This window comes from Chelmon rostratus, chromosome 5, assembly GCF_017976325.1.
Source record: "Chelmon rostratus isolate fCheRos1 chromosome 5, fCheRos1.pri, whole genome shotgun sequence".
In the NCBI taxonomy this organism is placed as follows: domain Eukaryota; kingdom Metazoa; phylum Chordata; class Actinopteri; order Chaetodontiformes; family Chaetodontidae; genus Chelmon; species Chelmon rostratus.
Window position 1 is genome coordinate 28,704,103 of NC_055662.1, and position 14,837 is coordinate 28,718,939.

Here is a 14,837-nt window from a genome sequence, read left to right on the forward strand (position 1 = left end):
TGGATTTGAATGTGTTCGGCCAGCGGAGGTGTCAGACTTGATAAAAGCATGCAGACATTTGGCTTCAGTCTGTTCTTCTGCACATTTATCATCAGTGCTTCCTTCACTCCTTTGAATCTCCTGCTCACTCACACAGTGTAGAAGCTGAACATAACAAATGATTTACACTCATATATGACTGAAAAGCCACCGTGAGGCACACAAATTTAGTCGCGTTCATGCTGTTGCAGACAGAACCAGAGTGATTTCACTCACGCTTCCTGTCTCCTCTGTCCTTTCCTTTCAGGCACCATGAGACCAGTGCAGAGGAACTTCTACGAGCCGTCGTCCGCCCCGGGGAAAGGTGTGGTGTGGGAGTGGGAGAACGACAACGGCTCGTGGACGCCGTACGACATGGAGATCTGCGTGACCATCCAGAACGCCTACGAGAAGCAGCACCCCTGGCTCGACCTGACCTCTCTGGGCTTCTGCTACCTCATCGACTTCAACAGCATGTCTCAGACCAACAGGCAGAGCCAGCGCAAGCGGCGCCTGCGGAGGCGCATGGACCTGGCCTACCCGCTCATCATGGGTTCCATCCCCAAGTCGCAGTCCTGGCCCGTGGGAGCCAGCTCCGGCCAGCCCTGCTCCTGCCAGCAGTGCATCCTGGTCAACAGTACGAGAGCCGCCTCGAACGCTATCCTGGCCTCTCAGCGGCGTAAGCTCTACGGAGGGACGGCGGGCAACCCGGGCGCTGCAGGAACCCTCGCTGTGGTGCGGCAGAGCAACACCTTCGCTGGAACCTCCCTCTGGTCTCCGACATCCGCCTCCTCCGGCACCAACAACAATAACATAAGTGTGGGAGGTGGGCAAGCCAAAGCGGAACAGGTGCAGTTGCCACTGTCCACTGCCAACTTCCCCTGTTCCCCCGTGATGCCATCTCTTTCATCCGCCCATGGCCACCACGCTCTCACCATCAACGGACAGAACAACCTGAACCGGCCGGGCACCCAGCGCATTTCCGTGGGCTCTGCCAGAGGCGCCATCCCGCCGGGGTAATGATGTTTGCAGACACAATCATGCACTCCCCTTATTTGTTCTCATTTGGATTTTCCGGAGCCTGCGGTAGCTTGTCACTTGTTACAGCGCCGGCATAATGCTGGGATTTGGGTGAATTTACAGTTCAGCTGAGGCGATGGGGGGGGGGTATAAAAAGCAAAGAGACGATCTCTGTTCCTGCTTGTCTGCTTCGCGGGGCTTCAGCATGCATGCGTCTGCTGCATCACACTCTGTCATTTTCCCTCTTCCTCTCTGCTCTCTGTGACGTTCTGATCGATGATCGGCAGAAAAAGAAGTCCAGCTGATTCTCCTTCACTGAGTGCGTTCGCCATGGTTACTGCTCCATAATGAGCTCACGTCGGCCCCGATAGGCGTGAAACACTGCAGCTCGGCCGGCCGTTCTGTTGCTTCTGCTTTCAACTAATTTGTTACTACCACACTACGCTGCGATTGTTGTGTCATGGGATGTGAAAACTGTCGTATGTGGAATATCTGGATCTGTGTGTGTGTGTGTGTGTGTGTGTGCTGCCTGATGTGTGAAGCAGGCTCTGGTGTAGCTGTGGAAACCTATTTGCCATGGAGGCAGAGCTCCACTGGGGAAGAATGAATAATGGATCAAGGAAAAATGGGAGCTTCAGCAGAGCGCTCTGACCTCTGAGCGATTCAGCGAAAGGAGCAGAGGAAAAGAAGTGTGTCTAGTGTTGTAACCGATACTTCAGTCCCCCATCCCGCTTTCTTTTTCTAAAATAAACCCTCCCCTGATCTAATTTGATTCCATTTTGTTCTCGCCGCTCATGGGGAGAGACACACTTACTGCATGTTTGAATAATACCGTCCTTCACCCAGACACACATGCTTTCACTTTCTGTGGCCTAATTCTGTGTCACTGACAGCAAGCGCATGGGTTTTTCGTTCATCATAGCAGGCCATGACCTTGTTTCGTCCAGCGAGCAGGTGGGAAATGATGCGTCTCCGTGCAGAGGTATATGTGACAGAGAAAGCCAGCATAGGTTGACCTACTCGGGGAGCGTTTCCGCTGTATTTTAAGAATTCAGTGAAAGCTCAGGTGCTGCGGATGAAATGTGAGTTTGTCACCTCTCAGCTCAAAGGGTTTCTGCAGAGACAGAGAGAGCGCGAGCGAGCGAGAGGGAGGAGGAGACAGGGAGTGAAGCGGAGTGCGTCGGTTCCCAGGCGAGTGGCTCAACATACAGGATGAGTGTGGTTAACATGCACACGGCAGGACACGCACACACACAAACTGAAATGTGAACTCCCTCGTAAATTCCCACAAGCGTGCTACAAACAGATAACAGAGGAACCCACACAGAATGTAAAACATCAGATGTGTTTTCACACACCCACACCCTAATATAACTGGTGCTGGGTACAGGGAAGGTGTTTGGCACGCTGTGGCTTATTTACGTGCGTTTCTGTTGCTGCTTTACAAACGCAGACAGCCATACTCCATCTGATGCTAAGTCTCTTCCAACTATATTAATATGCAGATGATGAAAACAAAAACCTGTCATGGGTGTGATTGATCTCGTCTTTGCGTAAGCTAACACAGCACAACACGTGTTTTTATGAGCCGCGTGTCATTGATGATGAAGTCTGCAGTTCAGATATCGATCTTGTGATTGTCTCAGAAACCAGTGGTTGTGTGTGTGCTGTAAATGGCGGAGGGTTGTGCCGCTTCATGCATCTGTCATACGTGCACAGATATTAGAAGTGGCACCATCTGCTGGTATGTGTAAACACATCAGTTTATCTTATTACTGGCTCGCCACAGCCTTATATATCACCACCTGCCTTCATGCGTTACCTGCTCTGAAGTGAGGACCTGGTTTGTGGAAATGTAAACTACACATGCAGGCTGCCATAGATGTTTTTAACGATTGAGCACAAACACGATTTACACTGTTTCGTGTGCCAGAAACAGGAAAAGGTTTTGTGCCTTACTTATAATCCTGATTCCACAAAAGTTGGGACACTTTGTGAAGCATAAATAAACAGAATGTGATAACTTGCTGATCCTTTTTGACATAAACTTTACTGAAAACAGCACAAAGACAATATATTTAATGTCTGATATCATCAGCTTCATTGATTTTTATAAATATCTGCTTATTCTGAATCTGATGCATCAACGTGTTTCCAACATGTTGTGACAGGAGCAACTAAAGACTGGGAAAGATGTGGAACGCTCCAAAAACACCTGTTTGGATCATTCCACAGGTAAACAGGTTCAATCAAGGTTTTACTTAAACTTCTGTAAAACATAACAGTAGATTTAAACAGATATTAAGTTTAAAGCAATATTAAACGTCACTTTAGCACACTTTAGAGGCTAAAACCTACAAGACCTGCTTATGAGTTATGAAATAATTGAAAATGACCTGCTAAAAGGTTAACTTTTGTTTATCCATTTGAGTCAAATGGGTTTTTGGGTTACACTTTACTTTAACCTCCTGTTTAGCATTTATAAGCGCTATATAAAGATTTAATAGATGTTTTATGACACACTGTAGTTGTAAGAAGATTTCAGGAGATTTGTCCCTCCTGAGGTCTGCCGGTGACTCTCCTCTGAAGGCATGGTTTGTATTATTACAGCAGTGTTTTACTACATTGTCATTCATCATCTGTTTGTACAGCAGCTTCCACTTACAGGAGCCCACAGGAGGAGCTATAGCTGTTGGAAAATACATGAATAAACACATATCTGCTTACACTGTTTATATAGTGCTTCTAAATGTTAACTAGAAGGGGCCAGAGTAAAGTGCTACCAGGTTGCATAATATTTAACTAGAATATGGTGCTGTATATCTAAAAAACCAATAATATAAGTACTGTTAAATATTCTGAAGTATTCCACCCTGTGCTTTATTTTGGTGAAATGAAATCAAATGTGAATCACAGTCTCTCGGTATGAGATTTCTTTTCATGCTACGACTTCATGGAGAGATGAGAAGTGATGATATTAAATCATGTGTCTGTTTAAAAGATAAAGACACTTATATTATGAGTTGGAGTGAACCGAGAGAGAATTTCTCAAGACCTCTGGGGATTTTTTCTCACGTCTCGTCAAACCACTTCCTCTTGTGCACTTTGTTCGTGCACTTTGGTGTTTGACTGGTGTAAGATCTGCCCTGCACGTCTTCAGACAGGACTACTGTGTGGTATTGTTTTCTCCGCTCAGCCTGAACACTTGTAGACAGGTGAAGGATGAGAGGCGGGAAGAAGAAGAAGTCCGCTCCTCTTCACGAAAAAAGGAATAAGTGTGTGTTTGCATGTGCACGCCGCTGTTGGCTGTGTCTCCACTCGCCTGCGTTAAGACTCCTCGTCTGAGCTTTGACTGGAGGGGCTGTGTGTCGAGTGCACAGATCATTATCCCTCAGTGGGCCGCTGCACCGCTCTGCTCCGGCGCTCACCATAAGATAAAAATTAATATTGAGATTAATGAATAAATCATGAGAGCTCATCTGGACCAAACTGATGTAATTTGGAAATTCCTGGTGTCGTTATTGCTAATTCTCAGGGCATTTCAGGTGTATTGTAAAGTACATTAGCCACGTTGTAACCCCCTCCCCTCGGTGTAGCAGGGGGTAGGGCTTGCCTCTGCCTCCCACTACCCACATCAATATGCAATTAAGCACTCCTGGAGTTCTCTCCCTCCAGCCCCCCTCTCACTGTCTTTATGGTGCATAATAAACAGATGAGGAGATATTAGTCCTCCGTCAGCACTTTCCTAACTAGGCCTAATGTGGTCTCTCTATTTGGGGAATCTAATCGCTCTCAGTCTGATTAAGTCCTTCAGGCAGGCTGGAGATTTCCTCAGAAAGGGAAGGCTGACACTGAGCAGGAGGCAGAGGGACAGGGACCTCCGTGGTCTGACCTGACAGGGGTCAAGATGAATGTGCTGTTAATGGGTTAGGTATGTAAGGGCTGGATTTATCACTTAATTGCACTGGTTTTATGTCACGTGAAAAGTGCTGCTGGAGGTAATTCCTCAGCAGTATTTTTGACAGGCACACCACTGTCCTCCATCAAAGGTTTGACTGTCGGTCTTTCATGCACTGAACGTGGACAGACGGGAGCGAAGACGTGGACGCGGAAGAGAAAAATTAGAGTTGGCAGGGCGAGAGAAACGCAGAGGTGACGAGGCGCGGTCTGCTTCGCTGAATGCGCCTCGTCAACACTGGAGTGCTGGAGCCGCAGCGTCGTGGTGGAAAGGCCGAAGGTCTCTCCTTTTTTACACTGATGATGAGGTATAATTGCTCTTAAGATCTGAGCACGAGCCAGCACAAGCTATCATTCAGGATTCAACACCCTCTGCATTGATTTGTTTTTTTAGAATAGATAGAGATTAGTAATGAGAATGGATTTTTATGCACTCCTATAGAACGGTGATGATGCTGTTTAAACAAATGAGAGAGGGAGGAGTTAAACCCTGGAAGTCATCCAGCATTAGGGATTGTCTGCAGACTGTGAGGAGGTGGCATGTGTCTTAAACCCCAGCGCTCAAGGTGCAGCCAGGACAGACGGGGTCAGTGCCTCCAGAGGTGCACTTTTCTGAAAAAAACAAGTCAAGAGAAAAGAGCTTAGCAGCATGCAGAATGAGATGGAAGGTGGCAGCTGCACACAGGCCACAGGTTGACTGGCTGGTTAAGGCTGCAGCAAGAATAATATCTGCAGAGCACGGAGAGGTCGTCACAAGCTTGGCACAAATAATGAGGTACAGCGCCATAGAAAATGGCTTGCAAGATGTGCATCTATCTGTTCTGTAAACATAAACCAGAAACGCAGAAGAGATAAGTGTGTTAGCTTGTTTCCTTCAGTCTAGCAGATAATGATCTTCAGGAGCTGCTGCTGGTTGTTATTTCGGTGGTCGTGGAACCACACAGTGTGCAGCTGTTTCATCAACTTTGCATATTTATTATGCAACGTGCTCTCGGGCTGATGGTGAGGTCTTTGCTGGGATTGGGAAGCCATAAAGATGAAAAGCATTCCTAATTAATGTCATGTTATGGATCCTTGACAGATCCTCTGCGCTGCGTGCTTATAGGAGCTTGTGCAGAGTGTGCAGACGGCGGCGTTCACGATGAGATGGTGTTAAGGGCTCTCGTGGTGTGCTGTCCCGTTTCTTCTCCTAATGAAAATTATCTGTTTGATCACCGGCTTTCTGTGAACAACCTGAATTATACATGCAGTCATGAAGGGATGCATCTTGTTCATGTGTTTTGATTAGATTTAGGCCTAAGTGCATGTTTAAACACTCCCACTGTGCAGCCCCTCATTTGTTTTTATTATAGATGACTGTCAGATTCTGCTTCAGCCGATCACTTTTTACTTTTGATATTCACGTTTGATGAAGTGTCACCTCCTCCGCCTTCCACGTTGTCCTCAGCACTGAACACAGAGAGCAGCTTCATTTAGCTGCCATCCTCTGGCTCGAAGCTGTACCTTCACCAAGCAGTGGGCAGCCGGGTGCAGCGAGGTATCGACTGGTTCGTTTTTGTTGCAACTGCGACTGCAGCAGGCGAGCTCGCCCATTAATTCTTCTCACTGCGGTTGGAAGTGTGAAATCACTCGCTGTAGTCTTTGCTTGAAAGTAAATCCTGCAGCCAAAGTCAAACCTGTCTTGGTTTCACACCCCTGAATTCCACATTCATAACATAAGATGTTTCTCACAACAGCTCATCTCATCTCACCGCTGTGCTTTTATTTGGGCTCACATCAGTCTTTCGCACAGCGGGAGTCGGCTGATCATGGTGCCTGGTCCTCCGGTGTGAGACACAGTGTGTCTGAGTCCCTACCAGAGATGCGATAGGACACATCAGCCTCAGCAGGCCTCGTGTCCTTTTTTCTTATTGCACTCAGCTTATTGAAGGGCCTCCCCTGGCACAGGAACAGAGACTCTCGCTAATATCAAAGCGGTCTCTTGATGCGGATTTTTGAAGCGCCGGGAGCTGCTGGGCCAAAGAGCGCAGTCGCTTCATGGTCAAAGAGCAGAAAGATACAGAAGTATATGTGCAGTCGTGTGTGTGATGAGGGGGGGTTGAGCTGAGATAACTAAGTGACTCATTTCATATCACTTTCATCTAGATCTTTAATCTAGGAGATAGCTGATGGCCTTTGTTCCAGTTTGAGTAAATACAACCACAGGCGTCCTCCATACTTTAGATGATCGAGGCTTCAGGGTGCCTCCTGGATGGCACAGTCACTATAAATTACACATTTGACCACTAGTGGTGTTGTTTCTTGTGCACACATGTAACTATGCACATTTTACACAAGCTGGTGCGTGACACCATGCACATGGCTACCAGCTGCATGCGACAGTACAGCTAATGTCTGACGGAATGAAGAAGAATGAGCTGAGCAGATTTGCAAAATGATTCATCTGCATTCTGCTGAAAAGATTTGGAATTGAGACCACCCTCGACGCCCGTCAACATGTTGACCATCCGACCCATGGGTGCTCAGTACTGATGCCGTTATGTGAGTGCTCTGTAGTCATTGGTCGAACTCTGCCCGCAGTTTCCTGACTGCATCACGTGTGAGTGTGAAACTGTCGCGTTGACAAAATCCCTGAAAAAACCCAGCACAGTACTCAAACAAAGACTGTATAAAACATGGATGTAGCCTCCATAACTAATAACTAAAGTTTGAGCATGCAGCTAGCTGACGCTTCGTCTGTGTTGGGTGTTTATTTTTTTTAGCACATTGTGATCTTAAAATAATAATAAGGCTATTTGTTTTTAAGGATAATTGTTTTTTAAGCATCCTACTTAGGCAAGAAACAGGGACGTATTAGCCCGCAGTTCCACAGACTGACTGTAGGTGGTGCCATAAAGCGGCACCATATAGGAGATGTAAACAATGCAGGTTTCCAGACTTTCGAAAAATCAGCTTTGTTCATTTTTATGAGGCAGGAAATGTTTTTAACATATTGGTCAGGCTTTAAACTTGCATTAACTTGCATTGCAACAAACACAACACCAACATGTTCATAAAGTTGATGACATATTAGCATGTTCAGAGCGTATTAGAACTTTTTCATGTAAAACAGAAATCACAATCAAACCTAAAGACAGAATAAGAGTAATTACCTGAAAGCAACACGCAGACTGCACTTATTTACAGAGCAACTTGAAAGATCTTTGAAAGCATAACAAATTCCACACCTCAGCGTGTGGTGATGCATGGCAGGACCAGGTGTGAACGGGGCCCTTCTATCCTGAAGCTGAGAGTTGTTTGATGTTCTGGGGTTGTTTAACTGCTTCACATGCAAATCGCATCCGGTGTGAATTTCCTCGTTGCCTCTCTGTGAATCGTAATGTGATTTAAAACAAGATATTGATTGCAGTTGCAGCTTTAATGAACCCAACATTTAACTCACATTGATTGTCGTTGCTTGTGTTGGCTTGTCACACCGAGACCTACGTTTAACCTGCGGAAAGGAAACTTGTCGTGGAGCGCTGCTGTTCTGTGGCCCTGGCTCTATGGGATGCCGCTTGAATCGAGGCTCCGGCCGTCTGAAAAGAAACTCACTGACTTGTATGCTCATATTAATGCCCCGAGTGCTTTTGTCCGCTCTGCTCCACAGATCTTGAAGAGTGCGCAAGTCAACTGTCTTTGTCATCTGTGTTTGCCGTGAACTCCAGCCTCTCCAAATGTCATCCTGAATCAGGCTCTGCTGCAGTGCTTTGTACATGAGTCAAGCTGTCTCATCCCATTGCAGTTGTCTCTGCCTCTGTAGTGGAGCACATGTGACATTTTAACTTGAGTGTTTTTAGGGTGTGCAGAGCAGAATGAGCCGCTGTTCTCAGTTTTCTCGACTGTGGCATAATAAGCAGTGCGGCACAATCAGGACAGCTTACTGTCCATTTTAGAGGTCACAGGGCTGCTTGAAGATTGTGAAACTAGATTTTGTTTTATAAAATGAACAGGAGTGGACTGGCAGGATATGAAGCAGACCTGGACACAGTGTTTTCTGCAGACCTGGATGTGGTAGCATAAGATAGACTTTAGTGTGAATGAATGAAGGATGTGAGCAAGTCACTTTCTGTAGCCATGAGAGACTTTAAAAATGCACTTTTTTTCTTTCCTCTTTTAGGGTTCCTGCCCTCCCAGTTAAGAACCTGACTGGATCTGGACCGGTGCACCCAGCACTAGCAGGTTAGACTACATTAACATCACCTTCTCAGTCAGCAGCCTTTTTGTGGTCAAAGTTAGACGTCTACACTCACTGATCTTGAACGACATTCACATTCAGTGCTTTTCCCACTCTTCTGTTTTTGTGTGTATGTGCGTGTGCATGCTGTGCATATGCATCAGGTATGACAGGTATCCTGATGTGCGCTGCAGGTCTGCCGGTTTGCCTGACTCGTGCCCCCAAGCCCATCCTGCACCCACCGCCCATCAACAAGAGCGACATGAAGCCCGTGCCAGGGATCAACGGCATGCGCCGCAAAACCAAGAAAAAACACCTGAGGAGAGGTGAGATGCTAGGAATCAAGGAGCCGAGGAAATGAAATGAAAACAAAGGAGCAGGCCAACCACTGATAGTCAGCAGACGCTCTCTGTTCTGCCAAGCTTTGCAGGCTGTTTCCGTAGCAGCCGTCTGGAAGTCTGTTGTTTCGTGTGCAAACAAAACCAAAGCTGTGTTTTGTTGTGATCAAGGGACCATAGCTGTTGCCTAAATGCTTCCCATTCAAGCTCCATCAGGGCGCAACAATAAATCCAACCTCACCCAAGGTCGCTGATGATTAGTCAGGAAAGCACTCCTGTACATTTCAAAAAGCTCCAGTAAAATGTGATGACGACGGCTCGTTCGGATTTATGAGCAAACGCAGCGAAAGTGTTACAGTAACAATTTTATTGATGTTACACTGCATGCAGATTGACACTCGTAAGGAAAGTAATTAACAGGGGTCTGTGGTGCTGAGCTGGGATCTGGTTATAGTTGTAGGGCTTTGGGCTTGAATAAGTGCTGGTCGATGGAAGCCGTGGAAACCGCCGGCATCCCGAAGGAGTTTTTGTCCTAATTGATCAGCGAGGCTGTTGGATTTCCATCCCTGCGCCGTGACTGTCGGCTTCAACCCTCTCCATTACTCACTGGTGTGGAGATGATGCAGCACCACTTTATTTTACGGGTCCCATAGTTTCCTATAATTTACTAGGAAGGAATTTATAGGAAGGTTCCTGCAACGGATTATAGTATGTAATTTGGTATTAATTATAGGGAAAATGGAGACAGTGCTCAGTTGGTACTCTTGCAATTCCAATTAAATACGAGCATAACCTCGAGCCCGTCTGCAGTTTAACATACTGTATTTGAAGAATGAAATATCCAATAGTAAAGAAATAATGGAAAGATATTTAGAGGTTGAAAAAAGCAGTTCTTTCATGAAAATTTATCTGGAAATCAACAACTGACGTAACCCGAACAGAGTTTACAGCCGCTACAGCCACAACATGACAGACCCATTAAGACCATGAAGCCATGTCGCCAGCATGACTAAAAACTACAACTTTGCATCCATCTTTCCCCATAATTAATGCCAAATTGCATAGTTCTCTCCAGGAAATTCTTAGCAAATTACGGAGCTGTGTTAGCGGTGACGCTGTAGATTGAGGGATGAGGCAGCAGCCAGATGTGCCGCCTGCAGGTACAGTGTGAGCTCAGAGATACTGCAGGACTGTGGAGGGAATGGTTGTGTGGTTTTTCTCGTGCAGGGAGATTTGGGTTTATCCTGCTCTGCTCCCTGTACAGAAAAAGGTCAGAAAGGCTTTTGATCCGACTAATGAAGCCATCAATTAGTGATAGTGTAAAATGTATAATTGACTCTGTCTTTTTCCTCCTTTTTTCGGTTTGCTCTCTGTCCTCCCTCCCTCCCTTTTATACCTTAACATTTTTTTGTTGCTCAGACCGTCTCTTTCCACTGCTCTGCCCCCACCTCTGTTCACTGGCTGTCCCTCAAGTGAACAAACAAAGGCTCCGGGGGAAAAGAGGTTGCCTGTAAGCGTATTAGGGGTGTAAGCTGTGGGTGTGCTCTCAGCCATGCTAGCCTGGTTGCGCACGGGGATTATCGGAGAATGTGGCGATGGCTGGTTGTTATGTGCCAGTTTGAAGGTGACCTCCTCCTCGACATCACAGACATGCATACTCGATTCACATGCACACTCACACTCTTCTATCAGAAAAAAAGCGAGGCTGCAGTCACGCCCGGGCCAGAGCGGCCGATGAAAGTTAGTCATCCGTCAAGATCTGGCTGTTATTCTCTTGTGTTCAAATGACAAGCAAATGCCATCCAGTGGTCCGTCTTGCCCTTCTTCATCCTTATTGTGGTGTGTGGGTGGAAGTAAGTGGCAAGTTTTGCTTCTCTTTGATGGTCATCTCATCTCTCTTATGATTTTTTTCCATAACAAGGGAAAAACCCAGAGGATGTGGTGCGAAGATACACAGAGAAGATTAAAGTGGTGCCAGATGAGGTAAGAAAAAGATGCGGGATTTAAAAGTTTTGTGCTCACAAAGAGATGCACTTTGATGTCCCGACGAAGTGTGAAAGTCTCATAAATACGCAGTCATGTAGAATGGCAGATGAAGTATTTCTGTTGGCTATTCCAGGACTGTACCATCTGCATGGAGAGGCTGGTCATGTCATCAGGCTATGAAGGCATCCTGCAGCACAAAGGCATCAAGCCAGAGCTGGTGGGCAAACTTGGCAAGTGTGGGCACATGTACCATCTGCTGTGCCTGGTGGCCATGTACAACAATGGCAATAAGGTGGGTAAAAGCTCGTGAGCCAGACGTTGTTATTATGTCACTCTCGGCTCAAATGATAAACTCGCGATGTTTTACGGCTTGGCTGGACTGCTCGGCGCTGGCAGATGATCAGGCCTCAGTATTGTTGTGCACAGATGGGGATCTTATATTATCTTATCAGATCTGTCACACCAGTCTTGACAACACAATATTTTGTAAAATCATAAATTCCGCTCCCTTCAGTTCAGTTAACTTGCATGAAATACTAATGTACTGCTCGCTAATGCAGAAGAGGCACATGTGTGTGTTACTTAAACTATTTTAGTTGGTCTAATTAAATCAGTTTATCGATTACTATTAAACAGCCAGATCGCACAAATAGCAAAAATCATGTTTCCTCACTTACTTCTGCTGGTATCTGGATCGTTTTTGTTTTATTTATTAAGGTTTTGTAACATCATGTGGTGGTCAGAGTACTGAAAAACTACATTTGAAAATTACTCTTCACAGAAGATAGATAGATAGATAGATAGATAGATAGATAGATAGATAGATAGATAGATAGATAGATAGATAGATAGATAGATAGATAGATAGATAGATAGATAGATAGATAGACTTTATTTATCCCAAGCTGGGAAATGCAGTGCAGCAGCAGCATTACACACAGTGAAATGAGTGAAAATAAGACTATAAAGAACAAACTATACATAATAAAAATATAAAAATAGCGAGCAGTAAAAAGATTATATACATAACAATAATAATAAAATAGCCAATTAGTAAACAGTAGTAAAAGTATTGCACAAAAAAGAATATCCAAAGCAAATGAATATCAAAATAAGAATATCAAAAGCACCTGTCAGCATTTTTCTATGAAACTAATGAGGACCGTGTTTCTGGACGGACATGTTGCTGCTGAATGTTAAAGGCAGTGTTTTTTGACCTTTGGGTCAGCACTGACATATTGTCACCTCATGAATTTGATATGGCTAACGTGTCTATTTACACATCCATCAATCACTTCCTTTAACTCTGGTTTGGTCTCCACCAGGGAAATATCTGTCTCTTTAACTGCTAAATATTCTACTCAATTTACTAACAAGTTACTAAAAACGTCTGCTGGCTGATTGGTGCTAGGCAGGTAACATATGCTGACTTTAATTTGAGGGTGTTTTTTTTGGGTGAAATCAGCAACCTGACAGTAAAAATAAGGTTTCCAGTCATGGCCGCCATGTTTCTATAGTAACCCAGAGTGTGGAGTGTGAAACCAAAACAACGAGCTTAAAGTTTGCAAAATGCTCTGAGGGGAACTGCAGACAAAACCACTACGAGCAATCCCTCTCACCTTAAACACCTGACTCATCATTCATATAAAAATATTCAATCATGCTCGTCGTTCGTGTTCGTTGTTTTGGAGTGAAGCGGAAATGTCAGAAACTGATCTGCACGGCTGGATACCAGCAGAGAACTGAAAAAATGTCATTTGAGTGAACTGACTCTTTAAAGCGATAAAGTAATAAGAAATCAATTTAATAATTAATCTTATTATGTCCATGATGTCATTCAATTATTATTTTTTCTTAAAAACCAGGATGGCAGCCTTCAGTGTCCAACATGCAAAACCATCTATGGGGAGAAAACAGGCACGCAGCCTCCTGGGAAGATGGAGTACCACGTCATCCCCCACTGCCTGCCCGGCTACCCAGACTCCAAGACCATCCGCATCGTGTATGACATTCCTGCCGGGATCCAGGTCAGACCCGTGTCACTTCGCTAAATCCGGCATTTTGTGCCCTGATCCACTGTCTGTCCTCTCTAAGTCGGTGCCCCGTCTTCAGCTGCTGCTTATCTGCAGCTGTTGTGCAGGAAGGTGAGGTGTAAGTCGCTGAGGAAACAGCCTTCTTAGAGATCACACAGTGGCAGCGGGCAGAGGTAGACTCTTCAGAATACAAACGCAGACGCCGTCGTTATAGCAGGACTACGACTAATGATTATCTGCATCATCTCTTGATTTGCAGGTTTCAGTGATTAATTCATCCCTTAGATTATTTATCAAATGAAAATGAAAATAAAACTGAGCTTAATCCCGTGAAGGTCATTTTACATTTTCGTCACGTTTGCAGTGGAGAGCATGTTTTGCAGCCTGGGCTCAGGTCGGTGAGATGAGAAGGCTGCGTATTTCATCCTGGCTGCTGAGAGGAGCTTTAATAGAGTCAATAAACTGACCTTTTTCCACCAGAGGAGCAGGCTCGGTGTCCCAGGAGACAGAGAGCGCTGAGGGTCACCTGACCAATCAGGTCAGCACAGCAGCAAGATCACCAGGGACCGTTTCTGCTGGTCTCTGCCTCTCTTTCTTCACTGAGCCACATGTACGTCCCAGTGAAGAAAGAGCTGAAGACAGTCAATGCAAAATATGTGAGGAACCTGAATCTGCCAGTTAGTTCGCCTAATGGAAACAACAGTTAAAAATCACTGCAAATGAGGAAAGGTTTGTCATAACAACACATGTGATTCCTTCATTAATAAGGGTGGAGGGTAGTCTGGTGACCAGTGCTCCCTCTGCGCCACCGTCCGACCCGTCGACACATTAGGATTTAATCAAACAGTGGATTTACTTTTTAAACCTCACAGCCTTGAAAGGAACTTCAATCTGGTATTTAATGCAACACACTGCAGGTGACCACCACCAGGAAGCTTCTCAGGCTCGTTACTTACATTAAGACACTTATATTTTTGTATAAATGTGTTTAAAATAAAATTTAACCCTAAAAAAAATGAGACATTATATATTCAACATTTCCTTTTCACCTTTCCATCCCTCCAAAAATCAGAAAATACTGTCAACAGCCATAAATTTCCACTTTCACCATGTTTTTAGGAATAAAATGTTGCATAAATCAGGTTATGAATGACATGTGAACAAACTCTCCTGTAAAGACCTTGTGAATATAAACTGAAATAAAACTGGAAAGCTTGGTGTATGTAAGTGCTGCTGAAGTGGAGATTTCCGGAGAAAGTTTGAGAAAAT

The 14,837-nt window shown here is 45.1% G+C and overlaps 1 protein-coding gene across 3 annotated transcripts in view; it reads left to right on the plus strand.

Moving 5' to 3' along the window:
- Positions 1-14,837, plus strand: part of dtx1 (deltex 1, E3 ubiquitin ligase) — a 43,752-nt gene that overhangs the window by 23,502 nt on the left and 5,413 nt on the right. For 2 of the 3 annotated variants that reach the window (XM_041936949.1, XM_041936950.1), the window contains exons 3-8: positions 287-1,034; positions 9,155-9,216; positions 9,376-9,537; positions 11,471-11,532; positions 11,669-11,827; positions 13,401-13,562. In XM_041936949.1, the coding sequence (XP_041792883.1) occupies positions 287-1,034; positions 9,155-9,216; positions 9,376-9,537; positions 11,471-11,532; positions 11,669-11,827; positions 13,401-13,562 (1,355 nt within the window). The remainder of the gene's footprint in view (positions 1-286; positions 1,035-9,154; positions 9,217-9,375; positions 9,538-11,470; positions 11,533-11,668; positions 11,828-13,400; positions 13,563-14,837) is intronic. The other variant, XM_041936951.1, reaches the window with a different exon arrangement.